The sequence below is a fragment of the Drosophila persimilis genome, unplaced genomic scaffold, assembly GCF_003286085.1.
Source record: "Drosophila persimilis strain 14011-0111.01,24,50 unplaced genomic scaffold, DperRS2 tig00000520-arrow-pilon, whole genome shotgun sequence".
Classification (NCBI taxonomy): domain Eukaryota; kingdom Metazoa; phylum Arthropoda; class Insecta; order Diptera; family Drosophilidae; genus Drosophila; species Drosophila persimilis.
The window spans coordinates 4,507,685-4,528,122 of record NW_020825317.1 but is presented as its reverse complement, the minus strand read 5'-3'; the positions used below and the strand labels follow the sequence as shown (position 1 = coordinate 4,528,122).

General features: G+C 46.7%; 2 protein-coding genes across 3 annotated transcripts; one reads left to right on the top strand and one right to left on the bottom strand.

Moving 5' to 3' along the window:
- Positions 1-9,393: 9,393 nt before the first annotated feature.
- On the top strand, positions 9,394-13,686 carry LOC6596693 (mucin-5AC; the record flags this gene model as incomplete). Its single annotated transcript, XM_002021926.2, has 2 exons — positions 9,394-9,608; positions 9,665-13,686. Coding segments are annotated over 2 exons (3,933 nt in total), but the record flags the coding sequence as incomplete, so codon positions are not given.
- Positions 13,687-14,246: 560 nt separating this feature from the next.
- Positions 14,247-20,206, bottom strand: LOC6596695 (ELKS/Rab6-interacting/CAST family member 1). Of its 2 annotated transcripts, XM_002021928.2 has the most exons (4): positions 20,022-20,187; positions 19,877-19,954; positions 16,426-16,483; positions 14,247-16,366 (listed from the first exon to the last, which is right to left on the bottom strand). In XM_002021928.2, exon 4 carries the CDS (start codon positions 16,342-16,344, stop codon positions 14,590-14,592), a length of 1,755 nt encoding a protein of 584 aa, XP_002021964.2. In that variant the 5' UTR covers positions 16,345-16,366; positions 16,426-16,483; positions 19,877-19,954; positions 20,022-20,187; the 3' UTR covers positions 14,247-14,589. The 2 variants fall into 2 exon arrangements, 1 of the variants encoding a protein (XP_002021964.2); XR_003408929.1 differs by lacking the exons at positions 14,247-16,366; positions 16,426-16,483 and adding an exon at positions 19,048-19,362 and having other exon boundaries at positions 20,022-20,206.
- Between the last annotated feature and the right edge of the window lie 232 nt (positions 20,207-20,438).

The window sequence follows — 20,438 nt, the reverse complement described above, 5'->3', positions numbered from 1 at the left end:
ATACTTAAATTCTTCAAATCGGTCGAGGAAAAAACATAAATAATTTAACAACGGCTCACAGGAAGGATCTTGCACAATCGCATGGCGCGGCCTGCCTGCGGCCGCGTGTCTGCATACAATTTGCAGCTAATCTCGATGCTAATTAACAAGCCGAACAACATTGACGATCGATTGATTGGGGGTCTTACTCTTACGGTCAATAAATGGTCGCCAAAGACAGAGATTGCAGAGTGAAATTCAATCCGGCGAGCGTCTCTTGGGCAACGAACTTGGCATTGCGCCGCAAGCTGAATAGTGATGCTCACTAATTCACGGGCTAGAATTGGCACAATTAATGAATGATGAAATATGTATGTGACGTCAGTATATAATTAGAGAAATGATCTGGTTTTCGTATAACCATTTCATGCATATGCATATGCGGATTGGGTTGGGTTGGAAACGAATTGGTTTTGGATTGGATTGAATAATCTTAGCCACGCGATTGAATAATTTCTTTTGAATTTTTGCATACTGCGTTCCCCTAAGGCAGCAAAGCCGAAGCTTGTGATACACTAATATACTATTAAAATGCTCTCCCTGAAGTGCAATGGCTTCATAGACTCGACTATTTATGCTGCTAAAAAATAGATAGAGCAAGAGGTGCTTCCTTCTTTGAATTGTTCAACCTCTGCTCAAAATCATAGCACTCTTACGCCTCGAAAAAAATGGTATAGAAAAAAGCGATTTTGCGTCCGTTTTGTTTGCTGTCTGTTTCACTTTTCTCTCGTTCACTTCTCTGCTTTTGTTGCTGGTCGGAAGAGAGAGAGAAAGAGAGAGAGACTACGGCAGCAAAGTCAAATCCGAAATTAGCAAAGCAAACAACACACGGAGAAAGTGAATGGCCGAATAAAGTAAAAGCAGGCACAGCACACATTGGAGGGAGGGGAGCACCGGCAACGCGGACACAGCCAACGCCTTATCACAACCAACTCAGAGAACTCTGCTCTTAATGGAGAGCTACACAGGTTGTCAGAAAGATTTGACGGCATGACATGACACAATGTATTTCAGATGCATGATGGACTGCCAGAGAACTCTCGGGGCACCTCCACGCATAAACGCTTGGTACTCGTAAGTATCAGTGGCTGTAATTTTGCAAGTACCGACAGCACTTCACATTTTGGCCCCTGCGATGCTCCAAAGTTCCATTCCATGACACACAGCCCTGCATTCCGCTCCACATCCACCTCCCCAGCATTTTGGCCATGTCATGTCAAGAGTTTATGGGTTTTGTCATTTTCCGTTTTTATTTAAGCTTCAGTTTCGTTTTTTTTTTAAGTTTTTTGTGGCTGTGTCTTGTATTATTTTGTGTTGCAATTCGGAGTGTGTGCAAAAGGCAAAGTCAAAGCGCAAGCGCACCAAATATAAAGCACTTGGAAAAACCTTACAGTCCGCAGCCCCTAAGCACAAGCCTCTTCTGCCCCGCCAGGCCTCTTGTCTCCACACCAAGTTGTTGGGCTGCTCCCCCTGAAAAATGATTTAAGTGCGGCACAACTCAAGCCAAACGCCAAAGCCGCAGACGAAATTTGTCGCGTCAGCGTTAAATTGTGTCAAATGTTGTCACAGACAAAAACAGGGGTCCCCTCGGAAGGGAGTAACCATTTCATCTTTGGGTAAGGTAACCATCTTTCTGTGCAAATGGCAAATGTTACAAATAACCAACAAAATAATCGTTTTACTTACTCCATATGTCAAGCGCGTCAAAGTGAAGAGATTTACCAACGGACCCCAATACGAACCCCAAACCATTGCGAGGGCCCAAAAAGAGAGATAATCTAAAAATAATCCAAGAACTAAGCAACAAAAAGAATCCTTACTAAGGAGGCTCGGCCTCGCACATTACGTACTTCTCGTACTTCGCTCGAACTTCTGTCTCGATTCTCGGTTGCGGACAACTCCGTCTGTTATTTGTTTGTGCTTTCTAAGAATATGGGATGGAATGGAATCAATAGATGGGAGCAACAGTTGGTAGGAAAGGTATGAACACCGCTGCTCTAGATATGAAAACTAGAACGGGGAGCTAAAAAAAAGATTGTTGTTCAAGGTATCTATACATTTAAATAAAAATTGTACAAGATTATAAAAGAGTGAAACATCTTTGAAGTGCCATTGAGGAACTGGATCCCATAAGTTAATCATAAGCCGGGTTTTCTACAATTTTTTCTTTCCTTATCTTTAGTTTTCCCCATGAATCAGATCACAGTAGTTAGGCTGTTCGACGGGGAGTGGAAGTGCATTGAGGCATACGATCGACATATTGCAGTAGCTCCACCATCTCCCAGTCCCCCACTACACAGTCTGTCTGTTTATTATGCAACGAGAGCAGCGACCACAATGAGATCGACGCATTGTAATCAAAAACCAAATCAATTTGGTCCCCTCCACCCCGAAAGTGCGTCTCGTGCGAGAGAAAGAAAACCCAAGAAATTTGAATTTGTCAATTGGGGGAAAGGCGACGATGATGCTGCTTGCCGCTGCTGACCAAAGTGAAATGTCTGGAGTGAAGATGGACCCAAAACCTGTCCACAGAATGCTGTTCACCTTCCCCCTCCAGCATCGGAGAGCCGATCGTGGTCGGATCCGATCGCAGTGTACTTGGTCAAGGTAAGCGAGACACTTAAGCTATGAATCGAATCTGCGGCTGATGACAGGTCACGCCTCGGGGGCAATAGACAACGATTCGGCTGCAGACTTTGGCACAGAATCGAAATGAATCGAATGGAATCCCTCCCAGTGGCAGCTTCTAGAGAGGCACTGCTGCTGCTGCTGCTGCTGTTGCTACCGCTCTCTTTTCCAGCCACACTTCAAAGTTGACGACGCAACCGCAGAGGCAGCCGCAGAGGCAGCCGCAGCGGCAGCTCTGGCTTCAGTACAACTCGAGCGCTCATTGAAAATGGTCTGCAGGCCGCGCATGCGCCAAGCCCCGATACCGATTCCGAAACCGATTCGAAACATAAACAAAAACATAAACCGAAACCACAGTCGCAGTCGCAGCCAAAATAAAAATACAAATCAAAATCAAACCGAAAATCAACTCAAAGCCCGAGGCCCAACTCCAGTCGCGTGCTCGTATTTTGCTGCCATTTAATTTTTGGTTTTTTTGGTTTCATTATATATTTTTTGTTGTTGTGTGTGAATTTTGTGTGTGTGCACCGCCTCGAAAAGTTGTGAAAAAAGAGAGCAATTCGATTCGATTTTGGATTGGATTTCGATTATATATTGGATCGGAGCGGCAGAGGAGCGGCAGAGCGGAGTGGAAGCCGATCGATCGAACGGCAGAGGAGAGCATCGGACAAGCACCGAATATTGAAAATGTAATTGGAAAATGCTGGCCAGTAGGAGGGGGTCTGGCAGGTGGGAGGGGGGAGGACGGGGTGTGACAGGTTCAGGTTCCCCCTGGCTGCTGCAGGTTGTATTGTGGGGAAACCGGGAAAGTGGATGGCAAAACAAAACAAAAGACTGCAGCAACGAACTTGATTCAATTGTCGTGCCGCGTGTCGGTCGCAGTGTGGCACTGTGGGACGGTGAATGGAGCCACTGAAACGACCTTGACACAAGGGCAACCACAGATTACAGATTTTTCAAATGGGCGTGGAAACGGTAGGGATGAAAGTACTGAGGAAGTGATATTGATATGATAATAGGTGTTAAAATGCTGTGGAAATTATATTGATAAGGAACTATTTATTCTCCATTGATTGACTTTGAAGATATATTTATTAAGTATCTTCACCGTCGACGCTATCCCTGGTGGAAAATCATTGAGTAAAGAAGGCCATTCTCGGATCAAAATAAGAATTGTGACATCCCCAAAAAGTGGTGTTCAAGAATTCGGGACTCTTTGGGATTATTTACGCTTTTAAGGAATCCCTTTATTCCTATTCTGTCTTGTTCTCAGAGAGAGAAAGAGAGAGGAAGCGTATCACCTCTCTTCCACGCCTCCTCTATCCTAGTGAGATCTAGTACTCTTTCATTAGTTAAACAGCGACTCTTTGCAGGCGAAAGGAGTATGATTGTTTCTCTTAAAATATTTATTAAAACGTAGTATAATCTATTTGAGAACTCAAAAAAACTATGGCTCTGCTCTATCCCAGTGAGACGCGAACTCGTTTGGGGGCAGGAAGGAGTTTAAAATTTCCACATTTTTGAAGGGGAATGAAGTGCTCAAATCTCCTGAAATATCTATGAAAATGTTGTCCCATCTATCTGGGAACGAAAACAAATTGTTCTCTTTAGTTCTCTTTAGTGCCCAAATACAAGAGCAGAAACCACTGTCAAAAACTACTTCTATAACAGCGACTGGCAGTGAAACAATCCGCCGGAATATCAAAAACAATTATCCAACGAATGCAACAACAATTCCAGCGACACTCTTCACATTTAGGGCCAGCAAACCAAAAGGCCAGAAACTAAAAGAAACAAAAAGCCATTTGGAAAATTAAGCAAAAGTGAACGCATGTAAAGTGTTTTAATATTTATTATTATAATTATTGCTGGCTGAGGCTCTCTTTCTGTGGATGCGAATGTGTTATACGTTATACGTTATAGGTTGGGTGAAAGTGTCCGTAAAAAGGGAAACAACAGGCCACAAAAGCCGAAACCCACTTGACAAAAAGACCACAAACAAAGCGACAAACGAAACGAAAGAGGGCCAACAAATAAATACTCGTAATAAAAATAAACAATAATTAGGGGGGGCATCTGCCAAGGCAAGAAAAAGTGTTGCCAATAAAGAGATCCAAATACAGATCCAAATATCCCATAAAAATACATCAGCCCGACCAAAAACAAAACCAAATCCAGTTGGCCAAGTTAGCGGCAGCAACTGCTACTGGGACTGGGACTGGGACCGGCAGTGGGACTGGCACTGGCACTGGCACTGGCACTGGGACTGCGACTGGTGGTAGCAGCTGCCTGGTCTGGCTTTTCCTGGCCGCCCAAAACAACATTCACTTGTCATATGCATTTAAGAGCTGGCTTAAATAGAATTTACCACCAACGGCGGCAGCAGCAGCACCACCACCACCACCACCACCACCAGAGAGACACTCGACACTGGAGCTGGCCAAAAACCCAGTCTGGTGGCCTGTAAAACAAGGAAAATTACCACAAAAACCACACAAAGCCACAGGCATCAGGCATTCAGCTTTAGTTTAAGCCACACAGCTTCAGCTTCAGCTTCAGCTTTAACTGCGAGTAAAAGTGGTGCGATGATGAGGCCACAACTCCGACTCCGACTACGACTCCAATTCCAGCTTCAACCCGCTTTGTGGGCTGACTGACGAATTTGTGGCTTGATTTGTCGCCGTCCGTCTGACTAATTGGCCAAAGTGAGAGCCAAGCCGCGCCGAGCCGCGCCGCCCCGAGGCGCTTTCTCGACTCGCCAAATCCGGAAATGGTGTGGTGGAAGATGAGACACGACAAACGTCACCGACAGACAGGTGACCTTCAGATTCGGTGAAAGAGGGAGTGCCAGAGGCTCTGTTGACCCAATTCTGTGATCTCACACCTCCATGGCCCATGCGTGGCCACTGTTTCCAAGAATCATAGGTACATATACCGTTCTCTTTGTGATGTCCGATGCCTGAATGACCTTTCTGTTGGCCAACAAGTCTCTGCTCATTGCTCTCATGGCTCTTAGGCCCCAACTAATGCACTAATGAAGTGGCTGCTTCGGCCTAAACAATTGCCTTTTGTTTTTATTGTGTGTGTCCCCCTTTTCTGCGCTGCCTTTTTTTATTGTAAATTGCCCAGCAATCACCCAGAAACGAGGGAGAGGCAGTACAGTAGATGCGGTAGATGCCGGAGACTCAGGGTTAAAGTCATTCAAGTCAAGGGCCTGCGACCAAATTAAGGGTGCACTTGTTGCTTTAGACCGTGTTTTTCTCTTATAATTTTGCTGAATTTCACATGATCTATGGATATGCCAAAGTTTAATGGCACTCGGGCATTTTGCAGAGCTCGGGGTGACGTCAAGAAACGAAGATGATGGCAGTGGGTAGTGGGCAATGGATTACTTGATTACTTGGTGGAATTTGAACTTTGTGGTCCCACGAAAGTCACAACATTCATCTAGCCTAGAAGTCGACCGCTGATAGACATTTTGGAATGGTTTCTGAAGTGGTGGGGATTGTACTTTGATATCTTTGCGTGTAAGATTTCGCAAAAACTTGTACGTTTCTGTCAGCTTCTGTCAAAGTTTAACGACCAGAAGTCGTGTAACATTAGTCAGTGGGCAACAACAAAATTATACAACATTTTCTACATTTCCGATTCCAACTATGAGATCAAGGCCTTTAACATCTGGATATCTGAGTGGAGTCTGTCGGAGCTTCCGCATGAGCACACGTACAAAGTGGGGTATACGCATGGGGTGTTCAAAATTCAAGATTTATAAATAATGAAAATAGGGAAAATAATACAAATGCTGCAAATGAGTGAAGAGAAATGCCGTCAATTAGTCGTGGAAATGTCCCACTACCACTCCCACTGCCACTCGTCTGGGGACTAGGTTATTGAGTGTGTAATGTAATGTTAATAATCGTTTGGAATTACTTAACACAAATGTAATTGTTGCCCCACAATACACACAAACACACACAATATGTTTAATGCGCTCCAGTGACGTCGTCGTCATCATCATCATCATCGTCGTAGTCATAGTCTTGCCTGTGGTCTTGTCTTGGATTGGATTGGGAATGCACTCACTCACAAAAGATTGACTCACATTTCGTGCGTTGTTTTGAATTTGCTGCCTGCCTGCCCTGCTGCAATGGCAGCAAATTATTTGCGTTTTGATTATGGGTATGGCACGAGTACGAGTACGGGGCTTCTCTATAGACAGTCGTGCAAACGGCGCCGGCGCCGAGCCACGCTGTTGGATTATGAAATTTAAATGCATTTTTCCTCCCTTAAGCGAAATACGCAAAGCGGAATTGTCGTCATGCTCTTGGGGGGCATGATAAATAAATATTACAAATAATTATATTACATTTTAAATATATTAAGGGAGACTACAAAATTATTACCGAGAAAATCATCTACTACTCAATGGATTTTCATAGTTAGGATTTACATATATGTTATCAATTGGTTCCTATTATCATCTCTTCATTATTCAACTTTGAGTTTTATGGATAATTATTAGTGCAAATAATTCTTATCACCAAAGAATATTCTTAGAACATAAAATTTTTTTTTTAAATATATCTTTTAATGATATATATATATATATATCTACGGAACAGTTTTGGCCTATGGAAGATACATATTTTATAGCCTGGTTTATATAATGCATGCTTTAATGGTCTCAAAAGAAGTGAGGCTTTGTTGGTCGATTGTAGTTTTTATGACTACTGTTTGGGCAAGGAAAGTGTATGTACTTATGTATATCCAAACGAATGTTCAACGAGTTGCAGAATCAGAAAGATCGATTCCGATTGGATAATTGGTATAGGTAGAATAAGCAGAACTAGTTGAAGAGCTCTTCTGATGTTTGGCTCTTTGAACACCTGGCTTTCGTCCTTTTCGGGAGAGTATCGAAGTGTCGAGGCACGCGTTCCAAATGATTTTTTTTAAAGGTATCTTATTTTGCATTCGTTAAGTAGCTTTGTTTCCAAACAAAAAGAACATAACAGAATACATTAGAATAAATAGAATTTTTTTATAAAGAATGCTACTAATCCACCTCCCATAGTAGGGGTTTTGTACAAAGTACATTACTCTGATTATTAGTAGGATGACTGATGATTTGCACGATTATGGATAAAATATAAATGGTAGCTTTGGTTCTTGTAAGAAATGTAATACGAGTTTCAGTCTTCAAAAAGGTGATCTGATTTGATCTGATGTGATGTGATCTCTCTCTTTGTCTCTGTCTCTGTACCGTCAGATGTCATCTGACGGCATTCCAGCTCGAGATACTTCGAGATGCCTGTATATCCACTAGAGCACTAGAGACTGGCAATTCCAATTCCAATACCATTTAAAAGACCGCGAGTTGCAGTTTACTGCTCCACTCAGAATGCCCGGCACGTAGCTGTCGAATGGGTTTTCCAGTTCATTTCAGTTCAGTTAAAGAGCTGGAGAGTCGCATAGCTTGGCCATAAACTGGTCACCCCCCTGCTCCAACTCCCGGCACACGTTTCGACCAGATTATCTAACAGTTCATTTCGCTAACGGCTTCGCCGGACGGCTTCTCGCTTGCTGCTGCTGTTGATGGCTAACGTCTTCGTCATCGCTTTCTACGGCACTCTCATTAAATTTATGATTTAACTACGGCAATTAAGTGAAAATTAAACGCTTCGATGGCCACGATAGATGGAGTACTCACTCCCAGCGCTCCTCAATCGTACGCCCCATTCCCTTTCCTTAAATGAGGAAAAATCTATAATAAAGTGGGATAGATCCCCGCCACAGCCTGTGGCCCAAACTACATTTCCATTCCCATATCTATCTCTGCCTCCTGTCTCTTGCATCACTCGTTCATCCTGTTGAGGATCTCTCTTTACGGTCGGCAATCGGTGACGCTGCCGCTTGCATAATCCCCAATCTTGGAGCATCGAAAAATCATAACAAATGATGGTAATTCCCACCTTCTCTCTCTCCATTCCCCCCCCACTTAGTGCTCTTCAAGCAAATGTTTCTCGGATTTTTTACGAGTAGCGGCGTTCGTTTTGTGTCTTGTCTTGTTTTTTTCTGTTGGTACAATAAATTTTGTACACTTGTCCGCATGTTTGTCTGTCTGTCTTTTGACGAGAAATTTGTCATGCATTTCATTTGATTTCTTTCACGTTTTCAAGTTATTATTTCGCCTCTCTGCCATTTCTCTCGGCTTCCACCTATTTTTGTATTTTTCCTGGGCGGAAATTTTTCGTACTACTCCGTTGATCTTTTATACACAAATGTATACATTTATTTGTATGATGAATGGATGAATGGATGAATGGATGGATGGATGTTGAGGGAGCCACTCAACTGGAAGTGGTTTCGAGTGAAATGAGAGTTGGGGCTGGGCCAGAGAAGCGGGAGATCAAATAGAAACCTACTTATGGGCGGAAACAAGCGAGTACTTCGGCTATCATATGGCCAAAATAAGGGCTTAGATAAAATATCCCTGGGAGGGAAATTGTACTTCATGTATGCCCCACGATGCCCCCCGTAGTTTTGCGGCACGTGCGCCTCCATTCTGTATGTTTTCATGCAGGCAATCCATGGGTTGTCCGTGGGATGTTCTCGGATGATGCTGAACCCCCAGATAGATAGTTCTCAAAAATCGTATCTTTTCCTTTCTTCTCCTTTCGCCTAGATCTCCGGGGCGGCATCATGCAACAAGGTCCGGGCTCCTTCGAGTGCTTCCTGGCACTGTGTCTACTGCTGCAGCTGGGAAGCCTGGGTGTCAGGGCTCTGCCCACCATTCAGGGCAGCACCGCCAATGCCAACAAGGGCACGAACTATCTGCAGCAACAGCTGGACAAGAGCTTCTTTCAGCCGCCAGAGATCGAGCAGACGATCGATGAAGTGCAAAAGATACTGGCCAACGATCCGGCCCTGCCACGACTGACGCGGTAAGTAAATGCGTGGTAATTTCCGGACCTACGTGACACTTACCCTCTAATCCCAGCGGCGAAATCGAGGAGCTGTACGAGAAGGTGACGCGCGAGGAGTACGAGAAGAGCATCGAAGCGGGCGACATGAGCCGGGCGGACAGCATGCGGGCCCTGATGCTCGTGCTGCCCTTCAACACGGACAACAACACCGAGGAGAATCTGCAAGAGCTGTACACCCGACCACCAGTCACGAGGGTTATCGATGCGTACACCCCCCCGGATCCCATTAAGTTCCTCACACCCGACCCGAATGCCGTGCCCCGGAGTACGGTGCCTGGCGGCAATCCCCGTGTGGCTGCCACCACCTACAAGCCGGCCTATGCCGGAGCACTCCTCTATCCCCATTCCCAGATAAAACTGCAGCAGCAGCAGCAGCAGTTCCGGCCTATGCCCTCGGCCACCACCTATCATCCTCCTGCGCCACCTCCGGTGATGTACCAGGACTTCCAGCCTGTAATCTCCACTCCTTCATCTCTAGCGGCCCCTGGTCCGTCCGGGTCGCAGCGTTTCAGCTCCCATTACAGCGCCAAGAATGCACAATTCCTGCGCAAGCGGAAGCCCACATCCAGCACGGTCAAGCCCGTGGCGGACATTCTCGAGAGCCTGGGCATTGTGTCCGGGTCCGGCCACCATGCGGAAGGCGATTCGACCCACAAGCGGTACGCCATGGATGACTACTATCCGTCGGAGAGTGCCCCACAGCCGGCGGTGGTGGCGGTGGCGGATCTGCGTGGCCTCCAGGGTGCCCGCATCCGGCCGGATGCCTACTCCAACTTCAAGCCCCTGAACATCGGCGAAGAGCTGCGAGTGAAGCCCGAGGTTGAGGGCTACCTCACGCGCTTCGGGATTGTGAAGAAGGCACCCAAGTCCCTGAAGAAGAGTGCCCCGCCAACGGAGGAGCCAGCGGGCGCCCATACGGAACTCTCGACGGCGACGGCACGTCTGCCGCCGCAGAGCAATGCAGAGCTGGCGAAACTGCTGGAGAATCTGCAGGAGTTGGAGCGGCTACAGTCGCAGCCCAAAAGGAAACAGGCTTCGACAACCACCAAACCGAGCACATCAACCACTGCCAGCACCACCACGACGACGACGACGACAACGACAACGACAACGACACCAGCGCCAGTGCAGCTCATCACCCATGGGGAGCCACTGCTCATTGAGGCGAAGAAGCCAAGAAGACGCATCGATCCCAACATTGACATCAACTTTGCCAATGCAGGGAACCACCAGGCAACGGGCAGCCGCTCAGACGAGCTGTCGAAGCTGCTGCAGAATCTCCAGGAGCTGGAGAAGCTCAAGATCAATCCGGAGAACGTGCTGAAGGCAACCAATTCCAATCCAGGTGTCCAGACCCTCAGTAACCGTTTCTCTTCGACCACCAGCACCACCAGCACAACGCCTCCTCCTCCACCTCCTCCGCCACGGACTACACCAGCTAGCGATGCTCGCGATCTGCAGCTGATCTTGCGGCAGCTCCAACAGCTGGAGAGGATGAGAGCACCAGCGACCAGCACCACCGTGAAGCCTAGACCCCTCGATCTGGGTCTGGGTCTGGGTTTGGGCCTCAGTCAGGCCAATTCCCTGGGCGCCGCAGATCTTCTCCAGCTGCAGCGCCTCCTCAGCGACGACCGGGAGCTGGAGAAACTCTACGAGCAGGCAAGAAGCACAAAAAGAAAGCAGCCAAAGAGCACCACCACCAGTACCAGTACCAGCACCAGCACCACGAGCACAAGCACCACAAGCACCACCACGACACCGCGCACCACCAAGACAGCATCAGTGGACCATGCCCAGTTCGAGGCGCTAATCACGAGGGTCCAGCAGCTGGAGCGACTGCAGCAGCCAAAGCCAACGACCCCGAACTTTCTCACCCGGAACGTGGCCGGATCAGAGGCCATTGCAGGAGAAGGAAACAGAGCCGGAGGCCTTGGCCTGGCAAGCAACGACTTTGCTCAAATCCAGCAACTCTCACCCACATCGACGACTCCGTTTGGCCAGGTAGAGATCTCCACAGCCGCCTCCACATCCAAACAGCGACCGCTGAGCCATTTCGAGAGGAGCAACGGACTGCTGCAGGAAGTGCAGCCGCAGGACTACGTGCAGCTGCAGAAGCTGCTCAGCAAGGTCCAGGAGCTAGAGCGAGTGCAGCTCCAGACGGACCACCAACCGTCGCCTCCACAGCTTGCCACCGCCGCCTCTGTGCGCACTCCGAACGTGAAGAGTCTGAATGGGGCCCACATCGTGTATGCCCAGTCCGTGGCGGAGATGGAGCCAGAGCCGGAGCTGAAGCTGGATCTGCCAGTGTACCAGAAGCCTGCAGCCAGCGCTCAGCAGAGCTCCAGCGAGGAGCTGCGCGAGTTGGCCATGTCACAGCCGGCTCATCCGCAAAAAGGATCATCCTCCACCGACCAGGCCTTTGGCCAGCAGTTCTTTGGCAGTCTGGAGGATACGGGCGAGCGACAGAGCTACCACCACATGCAGCCCATCTACAAGACGCCCACGGCAACGCCCACGGCAACACCCACACCTCTGCCGGTGACTCCTTCAGCGCCACGCTTTGTGCCGGCCAGGAGACCCAATCCCACGACACCCGGCCCAAGACAGGCCGATCTCGAGGAGCTGCAGAAGCTGCTGTACAATACCCAGCAGCTCCAGAAGCTGGGCGTGTCCCTGCCCCATGAGCTCTCCCAGCAGCTCGAGAGCCAGCTGCAGTCGACGACGACCTCAACCACGACCACGACCACGACACCAGCACCACTGCAGACGGTAGACTCCTCCTCGCCGGCGGTCTTCTCGCTGACCACCATCAAGCCGGCGTCACCGCGACCACGACGACCAGCCACGCACACGACGGAAAGCAGCGTGGAGCTGCCCGTGTTCAGTGCCACCAAGATCATAGAGGCAGCCATCAAGCGAGCGGCCAACCGGATCGGTGTGTCCACAGAGCAGCCCCTGCCCCTGGGAATGGGGATGGGGCAGGGATTCCGACGACGCAGCGACGATGAGGATGCGGCGGCCGAAGATCTGGACATGGAGGATGGTGGACGGGAGGGTGTCCTCGATGGCGATCTCATGGCCGAGTTCAGTGAACTCAACTATCAGCTGGCAAAGCCGGAGCAAGAGTCACAGCCGGAGAAGAGAGAGACGGCGAACCTCAGCGAACTGCAGCGTTTGATTAGCAATCTCCAGGAGCTGCAGCAGCTCAACGTGAGTCTGGATCGGGTGCAGCCACAACCACAGGCACAGCCACAGTCTCAGGATGCCGTCTATCTGCAGTCACTGCAGGACGGCCACAGCAACGAAACCTTCAAGTCGAGACGTCAGAGCGAAGCCAACACCACCACAGAGAAAGCAGAGACCACCACCCAAGCCCCCACACGGATCAGCCTGAGTCTGGGACTGGACGACGGAGACATGGACACAGGATCCACCATAGAATCATCATCATCATCATCATCGTCGCCATCGCCATCGCCATCTCCCTCCGATTCGAACAACTCTACGGAGGAGTCACGCAATGGTTCGCTCGATGATCTAGCGGACTCCTTTGGGCCGGATCCAGTCACCGAGGATCCGCCGCCTGCAAAGAAAAAGAACGGCTTCTACTTCCTGGCGGACTGGAACTCCTTCCTCGAGGTCGGTGACGGCGATGATCAAGTGGTGGTGCGCCTGAGTCCCAAGATCGGCGATCCGCGACTCTTCCTGCCCGTCAAGATCCCTTCCTCCTAGATACTTACACCAGACAAAAATATAAATATGTGTACATATGTTTCCCCTCTGTCCCGTCCCCCTGCCAAGGGGGTATCCAAACTATCCTAATCGTAATCGTAATCGTTATCGTATCCGTATCCGTATCCGTATGTGTGTGTGTATTTATTGTAGTCACTGTTCTTTCTCTGCTCCTCCGCCGGAATCAGGATCCGGATCGGGATCGAGTGGTGGTGTTTTCCAGGGATCCAGATCCCGTAGTCATAAGTGTGGCATAGGCTGTAAGAGTCAGTCATCCGGTGTCAAGAAACCAACATAAAGAGTCGTCGTGGTTTTATGATACAAGTACTATGTATATCTATATGTATTGTATTGTATTGTAACTAGAATTTTTGAATAAAAGATTTATTGATAAAGTTAAGAGAACCCACAGATACACACGAACTGGTATAAAATATGTTTAACCAAAATGGGGTAACCCACAATGCAAGCTTCCTTTCTCCCCCTATAGGGACACCAATAAGCCACAAGACCACAGTAGTCTCTACCAATTTTCTATTGGAATCGATGGGAATCCAATTCCCGACAGGGAAACCTCCCTCCAGTGCCTCCTCCAATTCCAATCGGTTCAAAAACCTATGTTACCATCGAAGAAGTTGTTCTTTAATTGAGACAGCCTCCATTTAACCATCAAAGGTTTTCCCCCACAAGACTCGCTTGACCTGGCATCTCCATTTGCACCACCAACTGCAGCAGAAGGCCTCGGACGACAATAGTGCTCTCAAGGGCATTCAGGATGAATAGGAGCACCACTCAGCCACGCTGCACCGAGTGGTTGTTCTGCAACAGTATTAACTGCTGTACAATAAAATGGCGGTTGCACAATTTAACCAGGAAAAGAGCTCAATTTATTGCAATTCAATATGTATATGCACCCACCACCAAGTTCTGGTTCCTTGGAACTAGTTTTCCCACTGGGCGCGTTGAATTTTGATAATTAATTTTGAAAAACTGTGTGAATACAAAATAGTACAATGGTGAATTTGAATGATACATTGCTGGTATAGTGGGGTGTCTGGGTACATAGATGTCCCCGTTCATAAATCGTAAAAAATATAACAATAGTACATGTATAGACAAACTCTAGTTGTGTATATGTATTGTATGTAGTGTAGTGTATAGTGGATGTACTGTACTGTAGGTTGCATTATTGCTGATGAGTTTCCAGTTAATTTTCATCGTCTGATGAACGACAGCTTCCAGTCGATGGCCTGGCCTCCATCGATTGCATAGGATGCATCTGGGTCACCCAGTAGTCGGTGGCCAAGTCACAGAATGTCTTGAACACATCTTCTAGTACCTCCTCGGGGTCCATCTTCAGGTGGTTCCGTCCTAGAATCTGGGACATCGAGATGTTGCTGCTGGAGCTGCTGGGACTGGTGTTGGCGGTGCGGCTTATTTTGGACAGCTTATCCACATGACGGACCATCTTCATGAGCAGGGAGTGCAGTTTTTGGTTCTTTCCATGCTCGTGGTCAGCACCAGCACCAGCACCAGCCCCATCGCCCTCGCCCTCCCCCTGCCGTGAGCATTCTGAACAGCTGTGGACCTGTCTTTTGGCCAGTTCAAGTTTAAAGCTTTCCCTCAGCTTCTTGAAGCAATCGCGTGTATTTGTGGCATCCGCACGTAACTTTGCGTTCAGAGATTCGAGTAGCTCTATGGCCTTCTTTTGCACAACCATCCGCTTTTCAAGTTCAGAGTTCTCATCGAGGGCTATTTTGAGTCCCTTTGAATGGAGGTCCAAGCGGTTCAACATTAATTTCATGTGACCTACTTTGTCTTGTAACTTTTCGTTCGTGGAACGAACTTTCTCAAGAGTTTTATTTTTCTCGAGGAGCTCTCCTTGGAGTTTACGACAGAATTCCTTGACTTTCTCATTCGCCGCCAATTTGTCTTTGTAAAAGACAGTCTTGTAGATCTCTATTTCCTTTAAAAGCTTCTCATTGGCAGTGGCCAGGCTCTTGAAATTTGATTGCACCTCTGTGAGTTCCTGCTGCAGTTCTTTGTTCTTTTGCACTTCCTCGGAGTTCTCGTCAAAGTACTGGTTCTTGTAGAACTTCAGTTCCACTTGAAGCTTTTCATTTTCAGCGCTCAGATTCTGCATTTCTTCGGTCGCACCGATGGCTTTCTCCTCTAAGTCTTCGTTGTACTTTCCCAAGTCCTGAATAACAGTTTGATTATGGTGGAGCTCGGTTTTAAGAGCGGCACAAAGTAATTTGTATTTCCGATTGGGGCCGCCGGACGCTCTCTCTCCCTCTCCCAGACTCTTGTAGAAGTCTACCTCTTCGACGAGCTTTTCTTTTTCATCGGCCAGGCTCTGGCACATCTCTTGGGCCTGCTGCAATTCGCTTCGGAGGACGGCACAAACTCCGTTGTGCTCCTGCATTTGTTCAGAGCGCTGTTCGTAAAACTTCTGCCTGGCACGTTCCAATTCCCCCATAAAATGTTGACTTTCAGCTGCCAAGTTGCGGCAGGTGGTGCTCACACTCTCCAGACTCTTTCTACAATTCTCTAGCTCTTGGCGCAGATCGCTGTTCATCTTCTTCTCGTTCGACAGAATCTGTTTTTCCTTTTTGGCCGCATTACTTTTCAACTTGACCACATTGTTCAGATGTATATAACGTTCGACAATTTCATCGAGGAAACCAGTCGGATCCTTTTTAAAGTGTTCCACAAAGTTCCAATGCCTCAAGTCCATCGAATTCATATCGTCTGAATTATCCGAATCTGTTTCATTATCCTGCATGCAATACCCTGAAGCGCTCCCATCTGATATAGATGAAGATGATGCATGCACCGCGTTGGTTGATTGCGATGAGCCGGACCCAGATCCAACCGATCCTGTACCCTGTTTCGAGAGCATGTGTTTTGATTCGCACGACTCACAGCTGTACATGTAGCCGCCATTCTCCTCCGAATCCATGATTGTATAACTTTTAGTAGATCTGTTGGGTGTTAAGCTATACTTTAGACCTCTGAGAAACCCCCACCAATGCAATCTCACCTCACTGTGTCACTGTATCAGTTCCTAGCTCGTAAACGCAAGGCCAATCAAGGGTTGGCTAGAAAAAGAATTATTATTTAAACTATGATTTTGAGCTCGAATAAATTTCAATTTGAACTAAAGTTGTAAAGTGGTTGCTTATGTTTAGTTTGAAGCTAAAATCAATGATAACTTTACTTAAAACATTCAAATATACAAAATACATTTCAAATTCCAGCGCTGCCACCTGGTCAAACCCCTGCCCCACCGAGTATTTCCCTTAAATTAAGATAGCTTCTTAGGTCTTATTAAATTCATTTTTAACTTTAACGCCCTTTTGTTAGGTGCTATCGATGTTTTCGATAAGTCAAAAGGCAAACATCGTTTAACATCGGGCAACACTAATTTTTAAAATATACTTTGAATTCGTCAGTATATTTTCGGTATATTTTTTAAACGAGAAGCTATATTTTAGTATATATCTGAGAGTCGGACCGTATATGTTTTATCGATAACTCCGCGGTCACACTGGTTGGAAAGTAAACGGCAGGGTGACCGTTTACGGTATTTTTAATACTTTTCGATATTTTTTGAGGTCAAAATTTAACCGACGGTATATTTACGGTATATCGGTATACAATGGTATATTTTGCCAGTTTAATCAATCTATTAAATTTCATTTCCCACGTTATAAAGAAATCCAATAAAAGCAAGTATTTAGAATAAACCAGTTAAGTAGAAAAATTATTCATGAATCGTATAAAATTATGTGGGCATGGCAAAATGTTCTATATAGCTTGTAGTATTCGACGGAAGATCAAAAACGAGGAATATGATACATTTTCGGTATTTTTTAGAGTGAGACCGTAGATTTGATTGGGACTTGCTCTCTTTTCTTTGGGACTTACTCTCCATTTTTTGATGGGATATCCTCTCTTCGTGGAGGGATTTTTCCTCGCCACAATGTCCCTTTTCAGCTCAACAATGTCCCTACATTCCACACTCATGCTATGCTGCTGGCAACATTCAATTTGTATGGGCCAAACTCATGTGCCGTGAAATCCAGCAGCATTGTTCCACAACATTGCGCGGATTGAGCAACATTTTGCATACCCTGGGAAGTGGATATTATAGAACTGAGAGAATGTTTGTCATCTAATGATGAAGGCCAAACTATTCAGTTTCTGCTTTAAAGGTATTTCAACGATATTTTAAAGATTTTAGTCTTCTTACAGAAACGAAGAATGGGTATTGGGATTGAGATATATTTACAACACCCTAATCATATGCATTAATATGTCCAACACACAACAATCTGAAATCATTTCTATATTAATTATGTTTTAAAACAGCTTGGAAAAACAGTTTCTTCATATATACATATTAACGAAATAGGGTATAGCTGAGCCAAACTCCGGTGGGCGTGACATTTCATACTCACTTACGTTGCCACTGTTTTTTTGTTGACCTTTTTTGTTTAAACCTTGTTCTCTACACTATACAACAAAAGAGGGTACTTAGAAGTAGTCAATCAGGTAGAAAATTGATTCATTAATCGGATAAAATTAGGTGGACATGACTAAATGTTCTATCTAGCTAGTAATATTCGACGGAACATCCAAATTGAGCAATATGCGTTCCAATACTGACGGAGAACGATTAACCCATGCAATCCAAGGGGGTATTTAAATTTTCCACCGAAAATAATGAAAATTTAATAATGTTAGCGTAGTTGAGGTGAAAGTTAGCGTGGTTATTTTTAAGTTCAGATGAAAGATGGCATGAATCTACAAGAAGAATTTACAATCGTTAATATATTCCGCCATTTACCTCAAGTAGTTGAACTTTTTAAATGGAGGGGGCTTATGTGGGCTAAGTTCGCGTTCTTATCGATAAGTCCGCGGTCACACTGGTACACGGCCTTGCCGCCCCAATCTGTCTCGGCCCGCGGCCGCAACAACCCACACACCCCACAGGAAGATGCTTGGTGAACGCGAATCCTCCGTCAAATGAAGCGAGCGGTAGCTGTGCGCGCGTCGATAAACAAATTTAAAAACTACGAAATTCGCTCGAACTTAAAAAAAAAAACTTCGCTTATACGTGGGTTCAAATCCTTAGCCGCGCATCGAAAAGTGCAATAGAAATGACTTTGTGCAATTGTTTAATCTAATAAAAGTGATTTGGCGCGGCCGCTCCAACAACCGTTCAGCAGCGGAGAAAAACGTGAGAGCCAGCGGGCACGGTAACGGGAGTGTCCTGCACTTTTTTTGCGAGTGTGTGTGCGTCTCTTTTTGTTTATAGGTGTCCTCCGGTGGATCCTCTCGTTGGCGCCAGCGGCAGCCCCCTCCGTCGGCCAAATTAGGGCGTGTGCTGAAATTTTGTCAAGGAGCCAAAGGAAAGCAACAAAAAAACACAGAGAGAGAGAAGACCCAACGAAACGAAGAGTACGAGTGCAGTAAGTGTTATTTATTCTGTGTGAAGAGGAGCGGGGCGTAGTGAAACGGTTGAGAAATTGCATATCGTTGTTTTTATTTGTTTGTCCATTTGTATTGCCTTTCCTCCGTTATCTCCACGAAACTCCTGTGTGTCATTGTGTGTTTGTGTGTGAAAAATCAATAAAAATTTCCGAGTGCGTGTGTGTGTGTGTGCAGCAGCCAGGGACGCTCGCTCTCTGTAGGCGGTGTTGCTGCTGGCCAAAAATTTGCGTGCTGTGTAGGCCATGGAGGAGAGCGATAGGGATAGAGACTAGACTGGTTCTAAGATAATCTCGCGTGTTTAATTACTTAGCTAGTTTAAAATGTGTGCTAATGAAACTCCCTCCTCATCGCCTCTCGCATCTGCCCTTCTGCTGCTGGCGGCATATTGCCCACCACCACGAAATAAAACCGTCCTACCACTAACGGGAGCGTCCCAGCAGAGCAAGCAGGGCGACGCCGGCAGCGTAGTCCTAATGGCGCCCTGCGGATATTTTTTGTAGATAAAAAGAAAACGAAATAAAAGGAAATGACAGAATTCGCAAAACAAAAACAAAAAAAAAACAAAAAGAGACAGGGAGAGGCCGCGATCCAGCAGATCCGTTGTGTCACGAGTTCTTGCATAACGACCCCTCCCCCGCCATTAATCCCCCTGCCATCATTAATAACCCTTTTAAAGCTCTTTTCGGGTAACGCGTTTCTGTACTTCGTTCCGCTCCACCAGGGTTCCCTTTCTGACCACTTTTTGGATGACTCACGTCATAAGCGTGACGCACCCCTCCTACCCAGGTTCTGTCCAGGCCCCTCCCCCCATCAAGATTCGCCCCGGGATAAGTGCGTCCTTGACAGGACGGGACGCCGCGAGATATAAATCTGTATAGTGTGGCACTTATCGCTTGAGGGACCGCGGAAAGCAGTTGCCAGGCGGCTGGGCCCGATGACAACATTATGGCAGAAACCACAAGAACAACAGCAAACTAAATAAAATTCAAACTTACTCTTCGCCTTATCCTGTTCTAGTCAGTCACCAATAGGCGCGGTGTTCCTTTTAGGGAATGTGTTATCCGCCGCAAGTTCTGTTGGGTTGAAATAGGGCTATAACTTCTGACCTCAGGGCCCCCCACCCAAACCATACAAACTTACCATCTGCAGTAGCCCTTCCTAATTCGGAAAGCCCGTTGTTCTATTTCTTTCTGAACAAATTATTTTGTATAATTATTTTTTGTATAGGCTCTAGGTTTTTCAAGGGCTCTGATAACTGTGAGCACCCGAAAATGATATAAGTTTTAGGCGAAGGGATCTAAGTTTCGATGAAATCACGAAATTTGTCGAATGAACGACACTGAACTTGACATTGAACTCGGATCAGGATTGCCTGGCCCGCTCTGTCACGCTCTTCACTCTGCCTTTTGCTCTCTCCTTTCTGCTACTGGTCTTTTGCTTTTGCTTTTGCTTTTGCTTTTGCTTTTACTTGTGGTGTGGTCAGTGTGCGGGGTGCATGAATGCAAGGTGGGGCCTTTAGTTGAATTTTATTAGCAATATTTGGAATGCGTCACCTTG

Excerpts from the sequence above, each read along its gene's own strand:
- LOC6596695 (XM_002021928.2), bottom strand. The coding sequence starts at position 16,344 with ATGGATTCGGAGGAGAATGGCGGCTACATGTACAGCTGTGAGTCGTGC.